We start from the raw sequence: 26206 nt of genomic DNA, 5'->3' as shown, positions 1-26206 counted from the left end.
GCCTTAGATGAGATAAGAGACTCGGCGGCTGTGGCTGCGGCTCCGACAGAGCACTGAGAGCGAAAGAGACCCACCCTCTTGTCCAACTAGGAGAGAAGTAGCGGAGGTGGACGGAGGAGGATGGAGACCTCAACTGAACAACATGTGCCCTTTGACCGATAAGCCATGACTGAAAATACTCTTGGTTGATTTGGTGCGAGAGAAAAATACCGTTCGTTGACTGAAAAAGTATGGCTTATAAGCCAAACAAGCCCAAATGAACAGGACGCTGGTAGCGAACTGCCCAACTGAGGGGGTGTTTGGTTGCCCCTCCTAAATTTTAGTCGTTGTCCCATCGAATGTTTGGACACATGTATGGAGTATTAAATATAGACTAATTATGAAACTAATTGTATAGTTTGCGACTAATTTGTGAGACGAATCTTTTAAGCTTAATTAGTCAATGATTTGACAATGTGGTGTTGCAGTAAACATGTGCTAATGATAGATTAATTAGGCTTAAAAATCGTCTCGTGGAGTACTGACGGATTATATAATTTATTTTTTTATTAGTATTCGAACACCATATACAACATCCTCCGGACATACCTTCCCAATTTTAATCACTGAATTCAAACACCACCTGAATCCGGGTCTGTCAATCCAACTTCCAGATTCCTCAAAGCCTTTGTGCAATGCAACCGAGTGGTGGTATTGGTAAGGAAGGATGCACGGATTTTTGCCTAGCTCAGGGAAGGTCACCAGGCTTCGGATTTCCTATGCCTGTGGCTAGGATGCTTTGCATGGCAGGCCAGCCAAGTCGTCGTCCAAACACGCCCGCAATGCATGGAGGAGAGTAAAAGGTTGTTGAGGAATGGAGACGCAGAATGGACAGGTGAGGAACACTGGAACTTTGTTTCGACTTGGTCCCATTCGCTTTGGAAGAATTCTAGAAGAATCTGGAGGAATCTGTGAGAGAAAAACACTATTTTGGATGAAAAAAGAAGCAGACCAAGACGGGTTTAAGGGCACGCGAACAGGGAGTGAATGGAGTGAACAAAGATTTAGAAACAACTGTGTGTTTCATTGATCTCTTTGGATTATATATAAATGAAGGGTCACGTTGTACGGACGTCGTACGGACGTGACTATTCGGGAAAGGCAACTGTTCACTAGAATAGTCTATTAGTGAAGGGATATGCCCCTTCGTAGTGCTACAGTTAACTACTAATCTAATCTCTAATCCTAACTGCTTGTACGGATGGATGAGATCATCTGTAGGACGTCTGTTGGTGTACTGACGTCATTTCACAACACTCCTCTTGATCAAATCTTCTTTGAGATCAATGCAGCTGTATGATTGGATTCCTCGAAAAATCTTGTGAGATAAATCTAAGGAATATGTATATATAGATATGCTATAAAAACTCCTTTAAACCTTATACGAAAATAAGGAGAAAATAGCATATATGAGTGCGATTTAAATAAATCACTATATCATTGGTATTCCATTAAAAACCCTAGTGGGGAAAAATATTGAAGATACGACATATAGATTACTTCCCAAAAAACATTTTAGAAAAAATATGAGAAGCAATATAAAGTGATATGTTGCTAAAACTCCTACAAAAATCTAGTGGAAAAATTCGGAGAAAATATGATGACATATTATTGGTATTGCCTCTTGGATAACTCACATGAAAAAACTTTTCAGGGAAAAACCATGGATGAGTTGTGGGGCGATATGTGTCTTTGATATTTTCCACAAAAACCCCAGTGAAGAAAATAGGAAATATGACACATGCTTATGTAAATATTACCTCATTAAAAACTTTAACAAGAAACCTTATAAGTAAAACTTGTGAAAGAAAAAAGTATATATGATGCTGGTACAGGTCAACATTTAGGAGATGTCTCCCCTGATTCTGGCAAATCTCAAAGTCGCCGCATACCAATTCCATGTACCAATTTTTGAAACACAGAAGTTGATAAGGACTTAGTAAATAGGTCAACGAGATTATCACATGACTTGATTTGCAAGATGTTTATTTTCTCGCTTTCTTGTAAATCATGGGAATAAAACAGTTTAGGAACAATATGCTTAGTGATATTGCTCTTTATATAACATGTTTTCATCTGTGTAACACAAACAGAATTATCTTCATAGATAATTGTTGGTGATTTAATTGAACCAGTACCACATGACTATTGTATGTGGTTAATCATTCTGCGAAGCCATATACATTCTCGTGATGCCTCGTATAGAGCAATAATTTCAGAATGATTAGTAGAAATCGCTGTCAGAGTCTGCTTAGAAGACTTCCATGAAATAGCTGTACCTCCATGTAAGAATACAAATCCTGTTTGGGATTTTCCGTTATGAGGATCAGATAAGTAACCTGCATCAGTATAACCAATCATACTGGGATCATGGTTTTTCTTAAAGAATAAACCAAGATCCTTTGTGCCATTAAGGTATCTGAGGATACACTTTGCTCCCGTCCAATGACGACGAGTTGGGTCCACACTATGTCTAGCCAGTAAGTTAACTGTAAATACGATATCAGGCCTGGTGCAATTTGCAAGATATATAAGTGCGCCAATGACACTAAGATATGGTATTTCTTGTCCCAACACCTTTTCCTCAATATCCCGTGGTCTAAATGGATCTTTCCCTATTTCTAAGGAACGAACAACCATCAGAGTTTTATTAGGGCATGATTTATCCATATTGAATTTCTCCAATATTTTCTAGATATAGGCTAATTGATGCACTAAAATCCCTGAAGGACGGTGCTCAAGTTGTAAGCCTAGGCAATACTTTGTCTTACCCAAATCCTTCATCTCGAATTCCATCTTTAGATGTTTGCTTACTTCTTCTATATCTTTTTGGCTGCCAATGATATTTAAATCATCAACCTACACGAATATAATATAAAATCCCGTATGAGATTTCTTAATGAAAACACATGGGCAATCATCATTGTTAGTGTATCATTTTTTAGAAGGAATTCACTCAGTCGGTTGTACCACATTCATCCCGACTGCTTTAAGCCATATAATGACTTTTGTAGTTTTACACAATACATATTGCGATTTGCATTTGGATTTGGAATTTGGATTCCATCGGGAACCTTCATGTATATGTCCGAATCAAGTGACCGAAAAAATATTAGAGATACAACATATAGATTACTTCCCCAAAAAACATTTCTGAAAAAAATATGAGAACCAATATAAAGTGATATGTCGCTAAAACTCATGTAAAAACCCAGTGGGAAAATTAGGAGAAAATATGACGATATATTATTGGTATTACCTCTTGGATAACTCACATGAAAAACCTTTTCAGGGAAAAACCATGGATGAGTTGTGAGGGCAATATGTGTCTTTGATATTTCCCACAAAAACCCGGTGGGGAAAATAGGAAATATGACACATGCTTATGTTAATATTACCTCATTAAAAACTTTAACAAGAAACCTTGTAAGTAAAACTTGTGAAAGAAAAGAGTATATATGATGCTGGTACAGGTTAACATTTAGGAGATGTCTCCCCCTGATTCTGGCAAATCTCGAAGTCGCCGCATACCAATTCCATGTACCAATTTTTGAAACACAGAAGTTGGTAAAGACTTAGTAAATAGGTCAACGAGATTATCACATGACTTGATTTGCAAGATGTTTATTTTCCCGCTTTCTTGTAATTCATGGGAATAAAATAATTTAGGAACAATATGCTTAGTGATATTGCTCTTTATGTAACATGTTTGCATCTATGTAACACAAGCAGAATTATCTTCATAGATAATTGTAGGTGATTCAATTGAACCAGTACCACATGACTATTGTATGTGGTTAATCATTCTACGAAGCCATACATATTCTCGTGATGCCTTGTATAGAGCAATAATTTCAAAATGATTAGTAGAAGTCGTTGTTAGAGTCTGCTTAGAAGACTTCTATAAAATAGATGTACCTCCATATAGGAATACAAATCCTGTTTGGGATTTTCCGTTATGAGAATCAGATAAGTAACATGCATCAGTATAACCAATCATACTGGGATCATGATTTTTCTTGAAAAATAAACCAAGATCCTTTGTGCCATTAAGGTATCTGAGGATACACTTCGCTCCTGTCCAATGACGACGAGTTGGGTCCGCACTATGCCTAACCAGTAAGTTAACTGCAAATACGATATCAGGCCTGGTGCAATTTGCAAGATAAATAAGTGCGCCAATGACACTGAGATATGGGATTTTTGGTCCCAACACCTTTTCCTCAATATCCCGTGGTCTAAATGGATCTTTCCCCATTTCTAAGGAACGAACAACCATCAGAGTTTTATTAGGGCATGATTTATCCATATTGAATTTCTCCAATATTTTCTAGATATAGGCTAATTGATGCACTAAAATCCCTAAAGGACGGTGCTCAAGTTGTAAGCCTAGGCAATACTTAGTCTTACCCAAATCCTTCATCTCGAATTCCATCTTTAGATGTTTGCGTACTTCTTCTATATCCTTTAGGCTGCCAATGATATTTAAATCATCAACATACACGGATATGATACAAAATCCTGTTCGAGATTTCTTAATGAAAACACATGGGCAATCATCACTGTTAGTGTATCCTTTTTTAGAAGGAATTCACTCAGTCGGTTGAACCACATTCATCCCGACTGCTTCAAGCCATATAATGACTTTTGTAGTTTTACACAATACATGTTGCGATTTGCGTTTGGATTTGGAATTTGGATTCTATCGGGAACCTTCATGTATATGTCCGAATCAAGTGACCCATATAGATATGTTGTCACCACATCCATCAACTGCATAGATAGATGATTTTGAACTACCAATGATATTAAGTATCGGAAAGTAATTCCACTTATTACTGGAGAATAGGTTTTATTGTAATCAATGTTGGGTCTCTACGTGAACCCTTGTGCTACTAGCCTCGCTTTATATCTCACCACCTCATTGTTCTCATTCTGTTTCCGAACGAAAACCCATTTAAAGCCTACATGAAAGACTTTGGAAGGTGTAGGTATTACAGATGTGAATACCCCTCTTCTAGTGAGCGAGGCTATCTCAGTTTGAATTGCTTCTTTTGCATTGAGCCCAGTCTGAGCGCTTTTTGCACTCTGCCATGGTCTTGGGATCTGGATCATTGAGAAAGATTTCTGCAATTGCTGCGGAGAAGTACATGTCGACAACAGTAGTCTTACGATCGTATGATTCTCTAGAATCTATGTAATTGATGGAAATTTCTTTTTACCCTATTATTTGACTCAACATTTCTCAAAACTATGGAGTCAGGGTGTTCCAATATCCTAGGATCAGAATTTGGATCCACCATTGATCCGGGTTGTGGATTTGGTCCTAGTGTTGGATTTTTATCCACTATTGGGTGTCTACCAACTTGAGGTTGGCTTGGATTTACTGATTTGGAGGATTTAGCCCTCGATATCCTCGGACGCTTACTTGTAGCATTATCCTTAGGAGCGGCCGTACTTCTCACCCTCTTCTTTGGAAGTGGGAGTTGAATGGTTTTTATTGGTACCTCCACTCTTTCGGGCGCATTGCGAGCAGGATAAGAGGATTTAGTGACACCCTTATAATCAGCAAATGTTTCTGACAGGTTATTTACAATATGTTGCAAGTTTATGATTTTCTGAACTTGTTGTTCAGTCTCTAGAGTACGTGGATCTAAGGGGGGATGCCTTGGGCATTCCAGATGATTTCCTAGCATTCGTTTTGGTACTTAAAGTCTCCCCCTAATGCCGGAAAATGGTCCTCATTAAATATGCAGTCAGCGTATCGGGCCGTGAATAAGTCTCCTGTAAGAGGCTTGAGATATTTGATAATTGATGGAGATTGATATCCCACATAGATACCAAGTTTCCTATGTGAACCCATAGAGGTACGCTTAGGCAGTGAGATCGGTACATATACAGTGTAACTGAATTTTCGCAGATAGAAAATATTTGGCATATTCCCACGTACTAATTGCAATGGGGAGACTACGTGATATGCAGTTGGTCGCAATTGAATTAGGTCAGCAGCGTGTAAGACTGCATGACCCCAACATGAAGTTGGTAGGTTGCAAATTTGTAATAATGGTCTTGCAATGAGTTTAATTCTCTTAATAAGAGATTCTGCTAAACCATATGGGACAGAGTGCTGAACTTGAATTCCCAAAGCCACACAATAATCGTTGAAAGCCTTTGAGAAAAATTCAGCAGCATTATCCATTCGAATTGATTGAATTTGATGTTCAGAATTATGTGCTTTAAGTCTAATAACTTGAGCAATTATTTTTGTAAATGCATGGTTACGTGTGGACAAAAGACACACATGAGACCATCTAGTAGATGCATCTATTAGAACCATGAAGTACCTGAACAGTCCAGACGGTGATTGTATGGGGCCACAAATATCTCCTTGAATGCGTTCAAGAAATTTTAGTGGCTCATTTTAGATCTTAACGAACGATGGACGTATGATCAATTTCCCTGTAGCGCATGAAGTGCACATAAAATATGAAGATTTAGGGAATTTAGCAGTATTTAACTCATGACCATTAGAATTGCTGATAATTTTTCGCATCATCCCTATACCAGGATGACCAAGGCGTTCATGCCAAGTTGTGAATGTATCAACATTCTGAAAAATTACCTTGTACGCAACATGCGGTACGAGTTTGATGTATGTGTAGTACAATCCGGACGAAAAAGAGAGAATTTTCTCAACAATTCGTTTGCCATATCCGCTATTTTTAGTAACAAGGAGAATTTCCTCATTATTGTCATCACGAGTTTCTATATGGAAACCATTTTGACGGATATCTCTATAACTTAACAAGGTACGCTTTGAATCGGGATACAATAATGCATCATCAATTGTAATTTGGGTACCCATGGGGAGTACAATAGTGGCACGGCCAGAGCCAACTATTGTAGCATCGCGCCCGGCGATCGTCAAAATATTTCTTTGTCTTTTTGTAAGAGTTTGAAAATACTTTGTTTCTCTAAGTATAGAATTAGTGGTACCACTGTCCACTAGGCATAATTCCTCCTCCATCAGATTGACCCCCCGTAGAAACGATGGTGGTGCAGAGGCATACGTGCCTCTGTTGTCGTTCTCCTCCTGTTCCTAAAGAGCGAAAGTGACTGATAACCTATTGAAAGTGAATGGAATGAACAAAGATTTGGGAACAACTGTCTGTTTCATTGATCTCTTTGGATTGTATACAAATGAAGGGTCACGTCGTACGGACGTGACTGTTCGGGAAAGGCAACTGTTTACTAGAACAGTCTATTACTGAAGGGACATGTCCCTTCGTAGTGCTATAGTTAACTACTAATCTAATCTCTAATCCTAACTATTTATACGAATGGACGAGATCATCTGTAGGACGCCTGTTGGTGTACTGACATCACCTCACAACACCCCTGACGGCACAGCTACAACGGGCAAAGAAACCAAACCACGGTGGCCCATTAACTAGCACTAGTATAGGGTTTAAAAATATCACGGATATTTCAAATGTTTTGGTACATATACGTCAAAAATTTAGTGAGTTTGAATTTGGTACACCAGAATTGATTTCAGCCCGCTTGCGCACGTGAGAGCCCAAATCAAACATGTGTAAACGCCGCGCGGTACCCTAACCCGAAAATTCGAGTAGTACTTGGATCACCAACCAACCACTCCTCGGTTGTATTTGAACGTGTAAATTGCCATTTCATTCAAACATGAAGGACATGTTTTTGTAGTCTCACCTGCTGCCTGTCGTCTGTTTGGCCCAGCCCCAACGTGGCTGGAATTGCAAGCCCAGCATATGCCTCGCACCTCATATTGCAGGCAATGCTGGGTGCGAAAGACGTATGCACAGCATAATACTGTATTTCATCAATTTTCATATGTATGTATGTACATTCTGTGTAGCGTACACCAGAAACTGGAAACAGCACGGACCATGCATGAGAAAGTGAGCGTAGCAGGCACCATAGAGAGGCGACTCTACCAAAGGCAAAGGGATCTGAAAGCTACACACCCACCACACCACACCACGGACTGATGCAGATGTAACCAGCAGCATACCTGTTGGTATGCACCAAACACTAGCCACATCACAGGTCCATGCTCTCACGGGAAAATAAGGACTAGAGAGTAGTCAGGGAACCTGGTATATATCAATGCATTGCTGGTGTCTGCTTCGGTTGAGGATCAGTCAGTGTATAAATATACAGTGAAACAGCTTGCACTGGAGACACACCTTCCCTTCCCAACGCAAGCTCTTCCAAAAATCAATGGCACGCCCTTTGCCGCTTGCGTCTCAAGCGCCGCAAGCAGCAAGGCAACGAATATGCAGGCAACGTAAGTAGCCTCCCCTATAGATACACAAAGAAGAAGAAACGAAGAACAAAAGGAGCAAAACGAGAGAGCTTTTTTTTTGGTTGGGTCCCTTTTTCCTGAACAAGCTTTTCTTCACTTGCAGCAAAACTTCACTTGCCGTTAACTTATTCCCTTTCCTACTGACTGTATCTTCCACCACTTTACATTACCGAGTATGCGCGGACCACCTCCACGATGGGAGCCCGGCAGAGCGGGCACTTGCCACCGCTGCGCACCAGCTCATTTGCACATTTCGAGCAAGTACACATGTGCCCACACCTGCCATCGTGTCACCCGAAAGGTTTAAAGCATTACAAATCACACATCACACATACACCATCTTGTGCACAAGGAACCTGAAATGCGATGCAGAATACCCACCTGTACAGTAGAGAATCGATTTGCGTATCACAGCATACACAGCAGGTTCCTTTCCTCACTTGATTCCATTTTGATCCATCTTCAGACAGATCCATCGAGAATCCTGCCAAACACAAGCAACCAACCAGTTCAATAAGACCAAGCATACTTGCACAATGAATGGAAACCCGAAAAAAAAAGGGGTACAGAAAACAAGCAGACCTCAATTGATGGTAACAGTCACTAGGAAATAAATAAAAACTTGCTGAGCAAATAATGAAAAGAAGTTTCAGGTTTGGTGCAAACCATTGTTCATATTAGATATAGAAACAGTACTGCAATCATGATGTTATAAGAAAAAGAAATGTCCAACCTTCAGGTCCTGCAAATCGATTCAAGGCAGCTGACACTTCTTGTCTCACAGAACGCTGCAACTCCAGCTGCATGTCCATGCACGCTTCCAGCATCCTCTGCATGCTGCCCATCCCTTGCTGAAGTCTACCCATATCAGCTCTTAAATCATTAATAGCATCCCATTCCTGCAAGAATACAAAACCAAATGAATCCTCAGATGTAATTTTTTTAACATAAATAACACAAGATATTCAAGCAAATTTAAATCCATGGCATGACGGCAAATATGATCCCATTTTTTATTTTGCCTCAGCACACTAGTAGAAAAGTTTTTTCCCCTTTCTATACAAAAGCTCCATCATTGAATGAGAAGATAACGCACAGGATCTGCATGTACCCTGTGTCTGCTGCTCCAGTTGTTATGACGCAGTTCTCTGTGCCATAATGGTTGTCGCGGTGGCAAAGGTGGAGGAGGGATAATAAGGGCAGGTCTATTGACAGGAGCCTGGAATTGCCGAGTTTCAGGGTTCCTTTCTTGTTCCTGATTTGCATTTGGTGCATTTGAAGCGGGCATGGCTGCATCAAGATTCCAGTTGAGGGGACCATGACCACGCCGTTGAACATATGACCTTATTAATCGCTCCAAACTTTCACCAAAACCATTACTAAGAAGATTGGACACACTTCGCCTGGCAATTCAAAACATGAAATACCTTGAGAATAAATTAGATGGAAAATAAAGACATTTAGAGAAATACCCACTGAAGGTAGAAAATACCTGCTAAGTAATTCTCTAAGTTCCATGCTGTACACATTGTCATCGTCAGGTGGGATAAACCTATTTTCGGTCCTAGGAATGGGGCCTGTATCAAGTGCGGAATCTTGGTAATCATCTTGCCAGTTCTCCATGGTACCATGAGACTCGTCATCATGCCATCCATCATGCTCTTCTTGTAGATGACCATGCTCCCTGTCATCATCCTCCACAGTTTCACTGTGTAAGTCTTCTGCATTATCTTCCCAAGTTCTGTCAGCACCTTCATCAATCTCACTGGGCCACCTATCAAGCCTGCCATCCAAAGATGACTGCCAGAATCCCGTGTCATCTTCTGTCTCATCTTGCCGCATGTTATCACCTTGAGTTAGAGACTCTTGCATCACAGCCATGCCATCCAAAGGTATAGGTGAGTGTGCCTCGGCACGATCTGCACCCATTTCTTGTAAATCCACATTCTCCAGCAATGTTTGGGCGGTATCCTCACTATCAGTAAAAGCCACATCAGCCCCTTGCTGAGATTCATCATTACCTAGTAATCTAACACTCTCAGCCACAGAAGCATCAGATTGGCTAACATCTTGACTACTTGCAACACTCTCTGATCTGAAAAAGGTACAATAAATTACCTTTTATTAATTGGAACAGTGTCAGGGAAATAAACTTACATACAGTATCACATAACAAGAGCTCTAATTGATAAGGACTTGGCATAGAACACAAGCATCGAGAGATGTAAATTGCACTGTTGTGAGCAATCTTAACAGGCAAACACCCATTGAGGTTTTTTTGGTATCAGCTCATGTGAACCTTGATACCACACGTAAAATAAACTCTGAAACACAGTGGGGGCAAAAAGTACTGCCTCTCTTTCATGTTATTTGGATTCAGTTTTTTGAGCACTCAAGATGCACGTCGATATTGTGTAGAAACTACCATGTTGGCCAATATATCATTAATTATAGCAAAAACCTCTTGACATTTACATTTTAAAGTTACTAAAATCATTTTTATATTTAACTTAAAAATAAACTATATACTACAGAGACTTTGAGCTCTCAGTTTGGCATTTGCATCTGTCAGTCCATAATCTCTCCCCTAGCATGTACACTTATCAAGCCTGCCAGCAGTACAACAAGACCCATACCATATATTTATATTAGTCCTCTAGTCTTGCGAAATAGATAGAAGTCACAAGAACATAAACACCGATAGTAATCTCTGTCCCTGATACCCTTTCTCTTCTTTTAACCGCTCTGGAACAAATAATATTTATGTATTGCTTTTTTTAAAAAATTATATAAAATCCCTCCTGTCACAGAAAAATTTCACCAGTGGGGTGCAGCAGTCAATCATTTCTAACTTTGACCAATTCAATATATCTTAGTATCAAGGATCAGCAACAAGGACATGTCAAGTAATCAAGAGATGCTATCCTAGTATAAATATACTATTTCTTGGGTGCCAGAAAAATTAAAGCAATGACACTTGTTGTAGAACTTTAGATGCAGCAAGGTATAAGGAATAACATTGGCAATGAAGGAACTGGAAGAACAGAATAAAATACATGGAACCGATGCATCAGAACTGGGACTGGTAGCAATAAAAGATATGTTATCCCTTATTTTCATGAGTCAATCACTTATACATCAAAAACATATTGCATGAAAATGATCAAAAGCTCAACTTTTAAAAGAGAGACCCATATCATCATTTAATGCTATCGGTACTCTGAATAAGAGGAAGAGGATTCTCTTCAGCAACAAACTAGGGTAACTAAAACAGCACAAGAGATATAGCTTGAGTGCTTGATGAGTGGGTGTAGTAAGTACAAGATAGTTGGTATCACCATCAAACTACACTAAGACATGCAGAGGCTGGACTCAGGGACAAAAGGTTCCGGAGTATGCTAGTCAATATCATCAATACAGTTTGCAGTAGCATTTAAAGCCTATTTGGTTGGTGAATAGTCTATAACGTATAGAACAAGAATGGCCTGCCATCAGAAGGACCGGTATAATTAGCAACAGTGGCACCTGAAACCTAGCCTATGGTTTTGCTTTAGAGAACTAATAACACAACAACCGTAGTAAAAGGTTTCTGGTTCATTTTAGAAGTAATTTTAGTGGCATTGGCGCCACTAAGAAACTATGCACAGATTGCATGATGGAATAACTTGATAAACTTGGACACAGTTAAACACCGTAGGTATTTGTAATGGTTTCAATGTCTAGGCAATGCCCGTCCAACAAAAAAAAGGCATCTCCAATCTATTTTACCACGCCCACACTGTAGTATTTGGCAATGCCACGGACAGATTACCGTAAAACAATACTCTCAGTTGGCTTGCAAGTGTATTCCCCTAATTTCAGACTTATCTTTTTACCAACAAACAATGAAACAAACAATTCCTGATCCTTACTTTCTAGACTTTTAGCACAAATATGGTGTATTACCATCAAAGAATTGCTTCTAGGAACAGCAACAGTACTTATGATACTAAAGATCCTTGAGAGACATGGGATAAAGCATGAGTTAATGAGGCTCAGAAAATCAAACAAGACGCTGTGTTTTTACCCTGGTAAAACACTTTTGCCGCTGAAGATAAGGAAAACAAGGCAAACGAGCAATGTGTGTCGGATATCTATACCCAGGTATCCGAGCCAAAGGATTAAAGAGCGTCATGTCGCCTCATCCAATGGTTAAAGACGCAACTACGGCCTCGTCCGACTCCGAGGGCGAAGTTTCCGCCTCGTCCGACCCCTAGGGGTCGGGCCACGCCTCATCCAACGCCGAGGACGAGGTTTCCGCATCGTCCGACCCACAGGGGCCGGGCCACGCCTCGTCCGGTCCCACGGGGAGGGCCCCGCCTCGTCCGAACCCCGGGGGTCGGATTCCGTCTCGTCCGACTCCCAGGGAGAGATTTCCGCCTCGCCCGATCCTTGGGGATCGGATCTGCTACCGGGCCAAAGCAGTGGTCCCAGGGTAGAGCTCGAACCGCTTCAACCACTACGGCATGGAAGCGCACGCCCGGGAGCACATCTCGGACGTGTCCTGATGCGACTGGCGGTCGCATCGGGCCATACTGGGAAACTCACATCGCCCATCGCGTCCACAGGCCAGCACTGTGCTGCCAACTCCCTGCCTGACCACCGTCCAACATCAGTCAACCGGCGTCAGTTGACTGGCACTGTACCACTAGCCCCCCGCATGGCTTCTGTCAAGGGACCCTCTGACCAGTCCGTCCGCTCGGACGGGACGGAAGACAAGGATGGCGCGCGACGCCCGCACGTAAGCTGCAGCGGCCAACAGGACCCCGGGACGCCGCCGCAGCCACCACGATCTACAGGGTCAGCGGGACCCACGCGAAAAGGAGGACGGTGCACCTCCGAGAGCCTTATTTCTTTTTTCCTTTTTCCTCTTCCCTTCGGTTGTAACCCCTGCTTTCCCTTGACATATAAACGGGAAAGCAGGGCGTCCCACTAGAGGGAGATCGATTCATCGCACGGCGATTGATCGGACAAACACACCACATCACACCAGAGACTTGGGAGCTACCTCCCTCTCTCACCAGTTTGTAACCCCCTATTACAAACTTAGTGTTAGTAACACGAGCAGCTCGAAACTGGACGTAGGGACATTCGGCCCGAACCAGTATAATCCTTGTGTCCTCTTAGCACACCATCCGAGTCCGACGCGCAATATACAAATTTACTAGCCGGTGCTTACTCGAAACACCGATAGTTGGCGCGTCAGGTAGGGGTCTTTTTGCGCGTTTCGACATCAACACCAGGCCTCGGATGGCTAATCGCAACGTCAGCTGGGTCCCGGACGCGCGCGTGCGTTTCAGGAACCTGGACTTCGTCATTACGACGGAAGGAGTTGGTGCGGTCTTCCGCTGCCACACAACCCCTCCTCTTCACCGGCCTCGACGCAATCGCCGAGGCGCCGAGGAGCTGCAGCCACCTACAACGGAGGTCCGCGCCCCCGGAAGCAACCAGCTCCTCAGCCTCGACTACGGAAGGCCGCGCACCGCGGGTTCGGTGCACGAGCGTCTCGAGCTCCACCGCGACGCGCGTGACACCCTCGACGCTCGCAGACGTTAAGCGCTCTCAGAACAACCCGACGAGGACGTACCGGTCCATCAGGCCCAACAGGGCGGTGGGCCGCGCACCGCGGTTCCGGTGCATGAGCGTCTCGGCCTCCACCGCGACGCCCACGACACCCTCGACGCCCGCAGGCGTGCCTACGGTGATGCAAAGGAAGGGGCTAGCCGCGGCTACTATCCACGTCGTGGCGGACGCTATGACAGCGGTGAGGACCGAAGCCCGAGCCCCGACTTGACGGGACCTCAGGCCTTTGGCCGACACGCCCTCAAGGGCAAGGCAAAGCGGGACGAGGACGCCGACGAAGGTGCCTCCAAGCCTCCCAACAAAAAGAAGAACAAGCGGCGGCGCGGGAGCTCGCTAGCGGCCAACGCCGACTGCACGGGGGGCCGGAAGCCTGCGTAGGGCACCCCAAGCCACTTCGAGAAGCTGCTTGAAGAGCCATGCGCGAACCATGCTTTCCCCGTCAAGCACCTGTACAAGGACTGCGTTCTCTTGAAGCAGTTCTTGTCCGGAAGCTCTAACAAGGGGGAGCATAGGACGGAGCCCAGCTAGACGAAGCGCGCGACGTCGCCCTCTTCTCTTGGCCAAGTATGCAAGGACCGCCACAAGCTCTCCCCGCCGTAGGAGGGACTGCGCGTCGTCACAGAGATGCTCCGGCCAGACGCCTACAAACTTGACGGCAAGATCTTTGTCAACGCCGGGAACATTGAGCAGCTATGTCACTTTTACCCCTAATAAACGCGCACTTCCTCTTATTATTAGTTTTGCTGTCGAACTCCCCGATCTTTTGTGACACCCGACCCCAGCAAACGGCGGGGGTCGGGCCTCACTCGGGGGCTAATAAGGACATATCTATCTAGTAGATAATCTCTACGGCTGCCCCTTTTTCACGATTAAGACCCAAAAGCGAAGTTTGCGGAAATAAACCCTGAGTAAAACTGGTCGGACTGCGAGAAACCTACGCCCCAGTGGCCACGGCGCCTTTGCTCACCAGCGTAATCAAAGTTTCTTTTCCGCACCTCGGGCTTTTTGGCCTTAGCCATGGAAAGGGCCGGTACGCTTTAAAAATCTATCCGCCTAGCAAACATTCTCAGTGCCCGACCCCCTTTCACGTTAAAACCTAGGAGCTAGGTTTATGGGAACAGGCTCTGAGTATAACTGGTCGAGCTTCGGAAAACCTACGCCCTAGCGGCTACGGCGTCTCTGCTCACCAGCGTGATCAGAACTGGCTCACCCGCATCCCGAGCTTTTATGGCCTTAATGACAAAAAGGGTCGGAATGCACTAACCTTTTCATACAAAAGGGGAGAAGAACTAAAAAGTTGTTTGCTATAACGAAATTTAAGAGCTTGTCCATTTATTACAAGTTCCCCGCCTGGTTTATCTGCCTAAACTAAATTCCCGCGCGGGATGTTCTCATCCTCTATCTCCGCAAGAAAACCTTGTCCCAGCAGGTAACGCAAGTCAATTGGATGGCTTGACCGACGCCGTGAAACGGGTAGGGAGCAGCAGGATACCCCATGCGGGTCGTGCCGGCCCCGTCACGATCAACGGACCCGGATCCCGCTCAATCATATCCGGTAAGAGCTTCCCGAACCCATCACTCTTATCATCAAGGTAAAACCTGTGCCCAGGTCGATCGAACGGCTCCAGGAAGCTGCCGGAAGACGAGCGCATGCCTATCCAAATCTTCCCCGCGAAGGATCCGCCGAGCGACGGTTCGCCTTCAAAGACTACGGGCTGTCGCAGGTAAGTGGGTTACGGAGCTGAAAACGCTCCTACGGCCCATTAACGCCCAGGAGTTCGAAGGCTGGCCCACCAGTGGGTTCACGGCCGCTCCAGGGCACCCTAGAGTGAGGGGAGGTTAAGGACGGGCCAGCTAGCGGCCAATACCCGAAGCGCGTGGAGCGCCTCGGGCGTCCCGACCCTCGTTTCGAGTCTTGGATGATGCACGGTCCATGGTTTTTCCGCGAACAAAGGCATCGAACCCTCGGACCGGCCGAACGGATCCGGGAACTATATGGACCGGCCACCAAGAATCTAGAGTCAGTCACCAGCTGACCTCGAACCGGGCCCCGCGAAGGGGATGCCGGGGCTCCACTCGAACAAGCCCGTTAACAACTCACCGAGCACCGTGCTCCGTCCAGCGAGGAAAGCACGGCACGGCTCAGCCCCTTCGTTCTAGCGAATGGACGCATGAGGGACGACGATCGCAAGACGAACCGACCCCCCGGCCGGACCCCTGCTACGCGCGGGGGCTTGGCATCGCAAAGAGACCGAATACGCAGTCGCAGACAGACGACGAGTCACCTCCGGTTGCGGAAACCGAGGGCAGGGTAATGCATGAAACGCGGCTGACCCCTACCGAGCCTCATAAGGCTCGGGGGGCTCAAGCCGCCCGACCCTAAATCGGGAGACCGGGGTTCGAAGGCCGACCCGCAGAGGGTCCAAGGCCGCCTCACGTCAAACAAGAGCCAGGGGAGAAAACGCAGATGAGCCCCAGCGGCCTTCGCCCGACCCGCCTAGAAGCGGACATGGTCATCTCAACCTTCTCGTTCGATCCTAGCTCCCAGCCGAGCCCATAGAGTCCCCATTGAGGGGGCATCTGTTGGAAGACGGGTTAAGGAGCAGTGGAACGTCACATGAAGGCTCTGCCGAGCCCGTCGCGAACGACGGACCCAGATTCCACTCGAACATACCCGTTAGCGAGCTCATCGAACGCATCACTCAAGCCATCGAGGCAAGTAACGTTATCTCAACCCCCACGGTTGCGGAAACCACGGATGGAGCAACAATCACAAAGTCAAGCCGACCCTTGTTCGAATCCCCGCTACGTGAGGGGGTTCGACGAAAGTTGGACTCGCAAGGAGACCGAACGCACGGTCACAAAACGATAGCTCGAATCCTACGGAGGGGGTACGTACGAAAACAAGAGACGTTTTCTCCTACTAATCTCGCTATCCTCTCCACGATCTTTAGTGACACCTGACCCCAGCAACGGCAAGGGGTCGGATCTCACTCGGGGGCTGATAAGGGTATAAATACACCCTTTCTAAAACAGTCGCCTCGCCCGACCTCTTCCTCACGATAAATCTAGTGGCAAGGTCTGCGGAAACAAGCGATTGAGCATCGCTGGTTGGACTACGAGAAACCTACGCCCCTGCGGCTACGGCACTCTTACTCACCAACACGATCAAAGTTTCCCTCCTACACCTCGGACCCCACGGTTTTAACAAACGGAAGGGTCGAAACACACGAACCCCTTTCCACACATAAAAAGGGGGGGAAACCAAACTTAGTCAAACAAAACAAAATGATAAGTTTGTGCGATAGTGCAGATGGGTCGAAGTTTGTCTGCTTGTTACATGAATGATCACTCGACATATCTGACTAACTAACCCCTCCGGGGTAGAACTGTGTCTTCCATTTTGTCCGCCAGGTCCCGCGAAAGAGGAGCCACCGCCGCCTCTATCTCATCCAGCTCGGTGTCAGTGTAGCCAGGCGCGAAGCCGAGGCTCATCGTCTCCAGGTCGGTGTTGTCCTCATAATGAGAACGAGCAATCACGAAGGATTGATGGACCCCGACGCGAAGGGCGTCCCTCTCAAGCTAGTGCACCCGCGCCGTGATCTCGACGGCACGGGCCACGAGCGAACTGGTCCCCTCAGACCGCACCACCTCCAAGTCGTCACAGACCACTCCGAGGGCGGCGCTCAGGATACCGAGCTCGTCGCTCTCCGCCTAAAGGTTCCACCTCGCCTCGACGAGGTCCGTGGCCAGCCCGGCAGAGACGCCCTCGGCCTCCAGCCCCTGGGTCGTCGTAGTTCCAAGCTTGGCCTAGAGGGAGCCGATCTTCTGCTGCGCGTCATCGCGCTCTCGGAGGACCTGGTCGCGCTCCTCGCGAGCCGCGCCACGCTCCGAGCGAAGCCTCTCCGCAGTTTGGAGCAGCTCGTCCCGCTTCTTGCGTAGCCGGACGAACGCCGCAGCGCCCAGACTCGCCTTCTCCTCCACGGCCGCGAGCTTCTCCTCGACCCCCAACTTCAGCTCCCGCTCCTTCTCAACCTCGGCCAAAAGGTCGAGGATCCGCCGACGGGTCTCGGCATCCTTCTGAAGCAGCTCGTCCCTCTGCCTCCTGACCTTGGCGGCCTCCTCGTCGTCCTCCCGCGACCTCGCCGACAGAGCCTCGAATGCCCTCTCAGCCTCGTCCGCATGCCGACGGGCCTCGGTCACCCGCAATCGGAGACCGTTCGCCTCCTCGGCAACGGGAGTCAGCTCGGCCACCCTCTGCTGGGCGGCAGCAAGCTGGGCCGTCACCTCCCCGCGCAGCCGCGCCTCCTCGACGTGGCGGTCCCAGGTTCCCTTCTGCTCACGAAGGAACCAGGATTTCTCCCGGCTGCGAGCGATAAGGGACTAAAAAAAGATGATGGTCAGAACACAAAAATACATGAAGAAAGAAGAGGGCGAGTGGAGAGCAAGATCAAGTGAATACCCGGCCAGTGGGAACGACGACTTCGTGCAGGGCGCCCCTAGCATGGTTCAAGGCTTCCAGCACGGCCGCAATCCCCTCGTCGAGACTCTCTGCTCCATGATCTCAACGGCATCGTCGAGGGTGAAGAGTGTCGACGTCGGGTCCTGTGGATTCGCCCACCGGAGCAGGGGCTCGTCCAGTTCGACGAAACCCGCGTCCGGCCGCATCGTGGGATGCCCCGGGACCGGGTACACCGGGGCGAGATCCACCGACGGATCCGTCGGGAACTCCATCGCCTCCTTGAGGCGTTGTGCCATTTTGCCGACGTTGAGGGCCTCGCCGGCGACCATCACCATCCCTTCGGGCACGGAATTCGGCGTCATCTTATACATCGGAAGGGCGCGCGCCATCAGCGGCGCCAGCCTCCTGACGTGGTACGCTCCGATGACGCCGGTCCCGCGAAGGCCGCGGCGCTTCAGAGTCGCGATGGCCTTGAGCAGGTCGCCAAGCCTCTTCTGCTCCTTCTCGATGGGCCCGTATCTCCACGCCCCCGACACCTCGATCAGGTGGCCGGTGAAGATCGGTAGGGGGGCGGCGGCGTCGTTCTTCAGGTAGAACCAGAGCTTATGCCACCCCTTGTTGGACTTCGACAAAGGGATGGACATATACTCCGATGCCCGGTTGCCCCGCAGACGGATGCTCGCGCACCCCATCGGCACCGCCAGGTCCGGCTTCTTCTCCTTCTGCAGCTCGACGGCGAAGAAGTACTTCCATAGCTTGAAGTGGGGCTCGATCCCCAGATACCTCTCGCACAGCGCAACGAAGGCCGAGATGTGCTGAATCCCGTTGGGATTCAGATGCTGCAGCTCCAGCCCGTAGTAGTGCAGCAGCCCTCGGAGGAATCGGTGAGGAGTCGCGAACCCCCGCTCGTGGAAGGGGATGAAGGAGACGACGTAGCCGTCAGGCGGCGACGGCACATCCTCACCACCAGGTACGATCCACTCATTTGCCGCGGTCCTTGCGCAGAGAAGGCCCTTCTTAACTAGACCCTCCATGCGCGCGCGGAGGACGTCGGAACGAGGCCACGGCTCCATCGAGGAACGGGGATGGCAATGCAGAAGATCCGGTGGCGGCGTAAGGCTGGAGAGCGAGAATTTCGCCGGCGGCGGAGTGGAAACAAGGAAACAAAGGCTGGGACTCGGGAGCGAAAGGCGAAAAGATTAGAAGGGCAAAGGATGCCGCTGCGCGTACGGAGGCTGGGGAGAAACCGCTTCGTTTATAAGGTAAGGGCGGAACGGGCACGAGTCGAACCGTCCGCCTAAATTAATGCGCCACACGCCCCACCAGATCCGTTTCCTTCGGGGCTCGAGCCCTCATTATTTCTCGCAGCATCAGTCGCCTCGCCGCCTCGAGAGACGAACGCATGCCTATCCCAATCTTCACCGCGAAGGATCCGCCGGGCAACAGTTCGACTTCAAAGGCCACGGGCCGCCGCAGGTAACAGGGATACGGAGCTGAAAACGCTCCTACGGCCCATTAACACCCAGGAGTTCAAAGGCTGGCCCACTAGTGGGTTCACGGCCGCTCTAGGGCACCTTAGAGTGAGGGGAGGTTAAGGACGGGCCCGCTAGCGGCCAGTAGCCAAAGCGCGCGAAGCGCCACGGGCGTCACAATCCTCGTTTTGAGTCTTGGATAATGCAAGGTCCATGGTTTTTCCCCGAAAGAAAGGCATCGAGTCCTCGGACCGGTCGAATGGATCCGGGAACTATATGAACCAGCCACCAAGAATCTGGAGTCAGTCACCAGCTGACATCGAACCGGGCCCCCGTGAAGGGGATGTCAGGGCTCCACTCGAACAAGCTCATTAACAACTCACCGAGGACCGTGCTCCGTCCAGCGAGAAAAGCACGGCCCGGCTCAGCCCCTTCGTACTAGCGAATGAACGCATGAGGGATAACGATCACAAGACGAACCGACCCCCCGACCGGACCCCTGCTACGCGCGGGGCCTCGGCATCGCAAGGAGACCGAACACGCGGTCGCAGACAAACGACGAGTGTCATACGCAGCTTGCCCTCCTGCAAAACGACAATAACAAACAGTACTCCCGTGCGGCCTCAAGCAACGGATCGCAAAAAGCCTTTGCAGGAGTGTCTCACTCCTCCAAAGACTCGGGGGCTACACCCACCAGATGCGCTCACGCGCACCTGGTGGAAAACGAATTACCGGCGCGTCTCCTCCCCAGGGGCTGGGCGTCCGTGGGGAAAAACACCGAAGTTCCAATAACGACCCACCTCCATGGCACAACGGCCACAGGAGGAACAAATCGCGAAAAAAGCCTTTGCAGGAGAGCCGCTGCGGCCGGTGCCGCTGGAGGTAGCTCGATACTTGCATGTGCCATGAACAGAGCCGGCTCCTCCTCCGCCTGTGCGACGTGGGCCTGGCCGCGTCGTGGCTGTCGGCAGTCCTTGGCCCAATGGCCAAGCTGGCCGCAGTTGCGGCAGGCGTCGTCTCGTGCCGGCTTGTGCCTGCCGGCGGCGCCGCCCTGGGCGCCTCCGCGGGCATCACCCTCGGCACGTCCTCGCGCCCCGGCCTGGGCATCTCTGCGCGCCTTGCGTGGCTTACCACGCTTGCGACCGCCTGTCGCGGAAGAAGGCTCCCCCTTCTTCCGGTCACCTTGGCTGGCAAGCCACTGCTCCCGAATGAGAAGGAGCTTCCCGCCAGTGGTGATGGGCCCCGAGAGAGCCTGTGGCTCATCACTGTCGACGACCTTGAGGCGACCTATCGCCTCCTCGATCGACATCGTGGAGAGATCCAGCAGAGACTCGATCGAGCGAGCCATCTGCTTGTACTTCTCGGGGACGCAGCGGAAGAGCTTTTCGACAGCTCTCTCCTCGTCGTAGGTGTCATCGCCGAACTGCACCATCTTCTGCAATAGAGTGTTGAGACGGAGAGCAAAGTCATCAACGTCCTCACCTGGCTTGAAGGCCAGGTTCTCCCACTCCTTGCGAAGTGCCTGCAGTGTGGACATGCGGGCGCGGTCGCTGCCGATGCGTGCCGCAGCGATGGCGTCCCAAGCCTCCTTGGCAGTCCGCTTGTTGGTAAGCGAGAACTGCATCTCGGGCGGGACTGCCCGTCGATCTAGGTCGTAGTCGACGTCGCCGTACCGGACTGCCTCCCACATGTGCCGCACCTGGAGCTTTACCCTCATCACCGCAGCCCACTCGACGTAGTTGGTCTTGGTGAGGGTAGGCCACCCACCGCTGGGACCGACGTCCCTGACAACAGCCTGGAGCCCGTGGTAACCACGGTACCGATCTGGGGAGAGAGAGCCACGCTGCCTGTGAAGGTCGTGCTCTCCATCGACCCGTCGGTACCGATCCGGGGAGAGAGAGCCACGCTGCCTGTGACGGCCGCGCTCTCCATCGACCCGTCTGCCACCGTTGCCGTGCGCGCCTCCTCCAGGAGCGCCGCCGCCGTGCGCGCCTCCACCAGGATCGCCGCCGGCGCGTCCGCGCCTGTCTGGGCTGCCGCCGCGCTCGTGGGCGTGCGCGGCTGCCCCAGGAGCGCCACCGCCGTGCGCGCCTCCTCCAGGAGCGCCGCCAGCGCGTCCGCGCCTATCTGGGCTGCCGCCACGCTCGCGCTGCCTCCCTCTCTAGCAGCTCGAGGTCCGCGTCGGCGGTGTCGTCAGCGGAAATGGAGCTGCCGATGCTGCTGCGCAGAGCCTCGACCTCCGTTGCCGCCGCACGCGCTGCATTCGCCGCCGCCGCTGCTTCCGCCTCCGCTCTGGCTGCTGCCAGCTCCGCCGCTGCCAGCCTCGACGCCCTTGCCGCCGCCGCAGCGGTCTCTGCCGCCGCTCGCTCGCGTTCCTCTGCCGCGGCAAATTCGGCCTCCTGCCGACGCCGTGTGCTCGAGGCGACCGAGCGCTGAGACTGCCCTGCGGACATGACGCGCTACCGGGGGGCTGCTGCGTGGGGAGAGGGCTGCTTCAGACGGCGCGGGGGAGGAGTGAGCAGGAGCGGCTGGAGCTGCTCCTCGCAGCTGGGGCTGTTGTGTGGCTGGGAGAGGAGATGAGCAGGAGATGCTCAGGCTATAGGATAGTACGGCTCTGATACCAGTTGTTAGTCGTTGAACTCACTCTCGGTAGTAGCAGAATTTTTACTCTCATCGAGAGAGGATGATACTAGGAGTTTGGGCAATTTTCTGGTTTATTTCTCACACAAACTCACACAAATGCTATGCCAACCTGAGGGGTTGGAGATACATATTTATAGGCTGCTAGCCAGCCAAGCATACGCCAAGATGCTAGTCTAAGATGCTAATATGCTGTCCTCTAAGATGCTGTCCTAAGATGCTGTCCTAGGTAAGATGCTGCTGCTGTCCTCTCAGTCAAGACAGCTGCAAGGATGTTGTCCTCTCAGTCAAGATGCTGCTGCAGCCAGCCCCACAAAGACTGCTGCAGCCCCACAAAGACCACAGAGACTTATCCATCACACGTAAGCTGCAGCGGCCAACAGGACCCCGGTACGATGCCGCAGCCACCACGATCTACAAGGTCAGTGGGACCCACGCGAAAAGGAGGACGGTGCACCTCCGGGAGCCTTATTTCTTTTTTCCTTTTTTCTCTTCCCTTCGGTTGTAACCCTTGCTTTCCCTTGACCTATAAAAGGGAAAGCAGGGCGTCCCACTAGAGGGAGATCGATTCATCGCACGGCGATTGATCGGACAAACACACCACATCACACCAGAGACTTGGGAGCTACCTCCCTCTCTCGCCAGTTTATAACCCCCTACTACAAACTCAGTGCTAGTAACACGAACAGCTCGAAACTAGATGTAGGGACATTCGGCCTGAACCAGTATAATCCTTGTGTCCTCTTAGCACACCATCCGGGTCAGACACGCAATATACAAATTTACTAGCCGGTGCTTACTCGAAACACCGACAATGTGCCAGTGGACTAAGGAATGTGTTGTCTAGAGACACCCCCAGGATGTCAAGGGACCACAAACACAAATGAGGCTGTACAAGTGGGTCCTAGGCTATACTATAATAATGGAAGGGAGTGGGAAATAGCAACCATTCTCACTTCCAAACCTCATACATCAGAATTATCAAAGTAACATAAATAATGCAGTGATTTCTCCCCAACATTCTATGGTACAGAAGGGGTGGAAATGATGTGATTGAACTATCCAGCCAAGAGTTCCATTAGCACTGAAAGTGTATGGAGGAACATACTTGTAATGACATAGTAGATTATAGAATCATCAAAATATATAGGTCCTATTACCATAGAGATTTGTATTGTATCATCGAAAGGGATGCTAACCTCAAGGCGGGCATACGATGGCTCTGCCTCAGCTGCCCGAGCTCCCTCGCTGCCACAGATGGTGGTCGCTCCTCTTCAAGCGCCCCATTCCTCAAGAACCTCCCCCTAAGCAGTCCCTGTGATGCAAGCCACAGATTTCACAAACCGGCACGCATGGCATCACAAGTAAGTGGTTCGTGCAATGCAATGCCGCGAGGTTCCCACCTGGATGCGGTTGCGGCTGCGGCGAGGAAACTCCGACACGACATGGTACCCTGATATTCCCTGCAGCTCGCGCTGACGCTCCCTGGCCATCCGGCTGATGACATCCAATCGTGCCTGCCGGCCTCGTAGCCGAGGAGGCTCCCCTGGCCTGTCCCTGTCGGCGCCGGCGGCAGGCTCGTCCCTGCGCGCGCCCCCACGGGAGTCGCGCGGCTGGCTGGCCATCTGCACCCACTCCCTCACGAGCCTGACCCTCTGCCTCTCCGTCTCGCCGAGCCACTCCCCGGTGGCGGTGGCGGCGGCGGTTGGACCGTCGGCGGTGTCCGTGAGGCGTCGCGCGATCTGGCGCACGCGCTCGCGGTCACGGTCGGCGTTGTCCGGGGAGGACTCGCGGTGGAAGGGGTGGGCGTGGGCTGCGTCGGCGCGGCGGTGCTCGAGCTCGCGCCACATCTGCAGGAGCGAGGAGGGCGCGGCGGGGGAGGGCGCCTGCGGGCGCGGCGGCGGCGGCGCGGCGGGCGAGGAGAGGAGGAAGGAGGATGGGTCGAGGGTGGAGACCGGGTGGAGGCGCGCGAGCGCGAGGAGCTCGGCCTCGCGGTTGCGGCGCTCGACCTCGCGCTCCATGGAGGAGAGCACCTCCTCGGCCTGGCGCGCGACCCAGCGGCTGAGAAGGCGCGACTCCCGCCTCCGCCTGCGCGCCGCCGACGACTCGGCCTCGCCGTCGGGCTCATGGTCCGCGGCGCCTCCCCCCGCCGCGGCGGAGCAGGAGGAGGAGGAGGACGGCGGCGGCGAGAAGCAGCCGCCAAGGTGGTCGCAGACGAGGTCCTCGAGGTCGCGGCGGAAGTCGGCGGCGGCGCCCATGCGGTGGTGGTGGTGGTACTCGTCCTGTCTGTCGCAATATATAGATAGATTGACGGGGTGCCCTAACCCTAACGCGAGGAGCAGGGATTGGTCGGGAAATGGCTAATGCGGAGGCGACGGGGTGGGGATTAGGGCGGGGCTGGGGCCGCGGCGAGGAGGCGGCATTCGCGAGCGATTGGAGGTTGGATTGCGAGCCAGAGCCGGAGCGGCGGCCACAGCCAGCCTCGGGGAAGGGGTTGGATTGGGTGGGGACGACGAGGACGGAAGGAAGGGGGAGGGAGGTGGAGACGCAACTCACGGAGGAAAGGAGAGAGAGGAGATTGAGGAGCAAGGTGGAAGGAAGACGAAGAACAAAAGGCCGCGATTTATTCTTTTAATTCTTTTTTGGTTGTTGCAAAATTGGTTTGAGCCGCGTATCTCTTTCAGTCACGCGTATTTGCACCTGTATATCTACTAGTATATGGTATCTATTCATACATAGTGCATAAATATATTTGATTTGAATTTTGGACAAAATATAGCGAAATTTTGTTTGACTGATGCCACGGCGCTGTGAAGTTTAGCACGCGTATGAAATGGGGGGTTGCGCCGCTGGTGCAGAGCCAACGGATTTGAGGAGAAACGGAGCGGAACGGAAGTGGATGGAGTTTCCGTCACGGCGCCACGTCATGGCGGGGCCCACTCTGACACGTGGAATTGTCTGTTTCTTCGGGACAATCTCCTGGTAGTAGCCCGCAACGGATGAGTCTCGCCGACTCGCCCTCTTTGAGTGCAATAATAATGATTTTTAGAATCCAACGATATTACCTATGTTCTTTGTATTTCATAACTTTTGAAATTTTATGTGTTAGAATACTTTTAGAATTTGCTTGTTTGGATTGGATTACGAGATTCTGAGACTTTTTCTATCAGATTATTAAAATCCACTACATCCAAGTGGTGATTTAAGTTCTCTTTGGCAAAACTCTTACAAGTGCTTCTTGGTTGGCTTATAAGCTCTACCAATGACTTTTAAAACCAAAACCAAATCAAAAACAGTGAAGTCAAATTAGTTTTGAGCCTCGAAGCTCAAGCCACCAAAACGTAGCTATGACTTCTTTGTTTTGGAGAACTCCAGACCCTACCAAACGGGATCTTTTTCTACGTCTTCCTATCACTTGTGCACAAGAAATTCTGGAGCTTTTTTTTTCTCTGGGAAAAGAAAGAACAATATGGAGCTCTGCCTAATGCTAATCTTGCTTGAGATGCTTAACCTAGCTCAACAGACGTACGGTTAAGTGCAACAGGGCCGGCTGGGTACGGTTCTCCCATTCTCTCAAACTCATTCATGACCCGGAGCCACACCAAGGCAAGGAAATATCTCAACTAT

The 26206-nt window shown here is 49.9% G+C and overlaps 1 protein-coding gene across 2 annotated transcripts; it reads right to left on the bottom strand.

Annotated features, from left to right (window-relative positions):
• Nucleotides 1–8167: 8167 nt before the first annotated feature.
• On the bottom strand, nt 8168–25139 carry LOC136468040 (uncharacterized). 2 transcript variants are annotated; one of them, XM_066466897.1, is made up of 7 exons: nt 23983–25139; nt 23779–23894; nt 9876–10478; nt 9480–9786; nt 9117–9282; nt 8765–8867; nt 8168–8662 (listed from the first exon to the last, which is right to left on the bottom strand). In XM_066466897.1, the coding sequence occupies exons 1-7, from the start codon at nt 24835–24837 to the stop codon at nt 8545–8547; spliced, it is 2268 nt and encodes a 755-aa protein (XP_066322994.1). In that variant the 5' UTR covers nt 24838–25139; the 3' UTR covers nt 8168–8544. The 2 variants fall into 2 exon arrangements, with proteins under 2 accessions (XP_066322994.1, XP_066322995.1); XM_066466898.1 differs by having other exon boundaries at nt 9495–9786; nt 23983–25138.
• Between the last annotated feature and the right edge of the window lie 1067 nt (nt 25140–26206).

Source organism: Miscanthus floridulus, chromosome 7 (genome assembly GCF_019320115.1).
Source record: "Miscanthus floridulus cultivar M001 chromosome 7, ASM1932011v1, whole genome shotgun sequence".
Lineage (NCBI taxonomy): Eukaryota > Viridiplantae > Streptophyta > Magnoliopsida > Poales > Poaceae > Miscanthus > Miscanthus floridulus.
The sequence above is the reverse complement of the archived record's forward strand: the minus strand, read 5'-3'. Positions and strand labels throughout refer to the sequence as shown.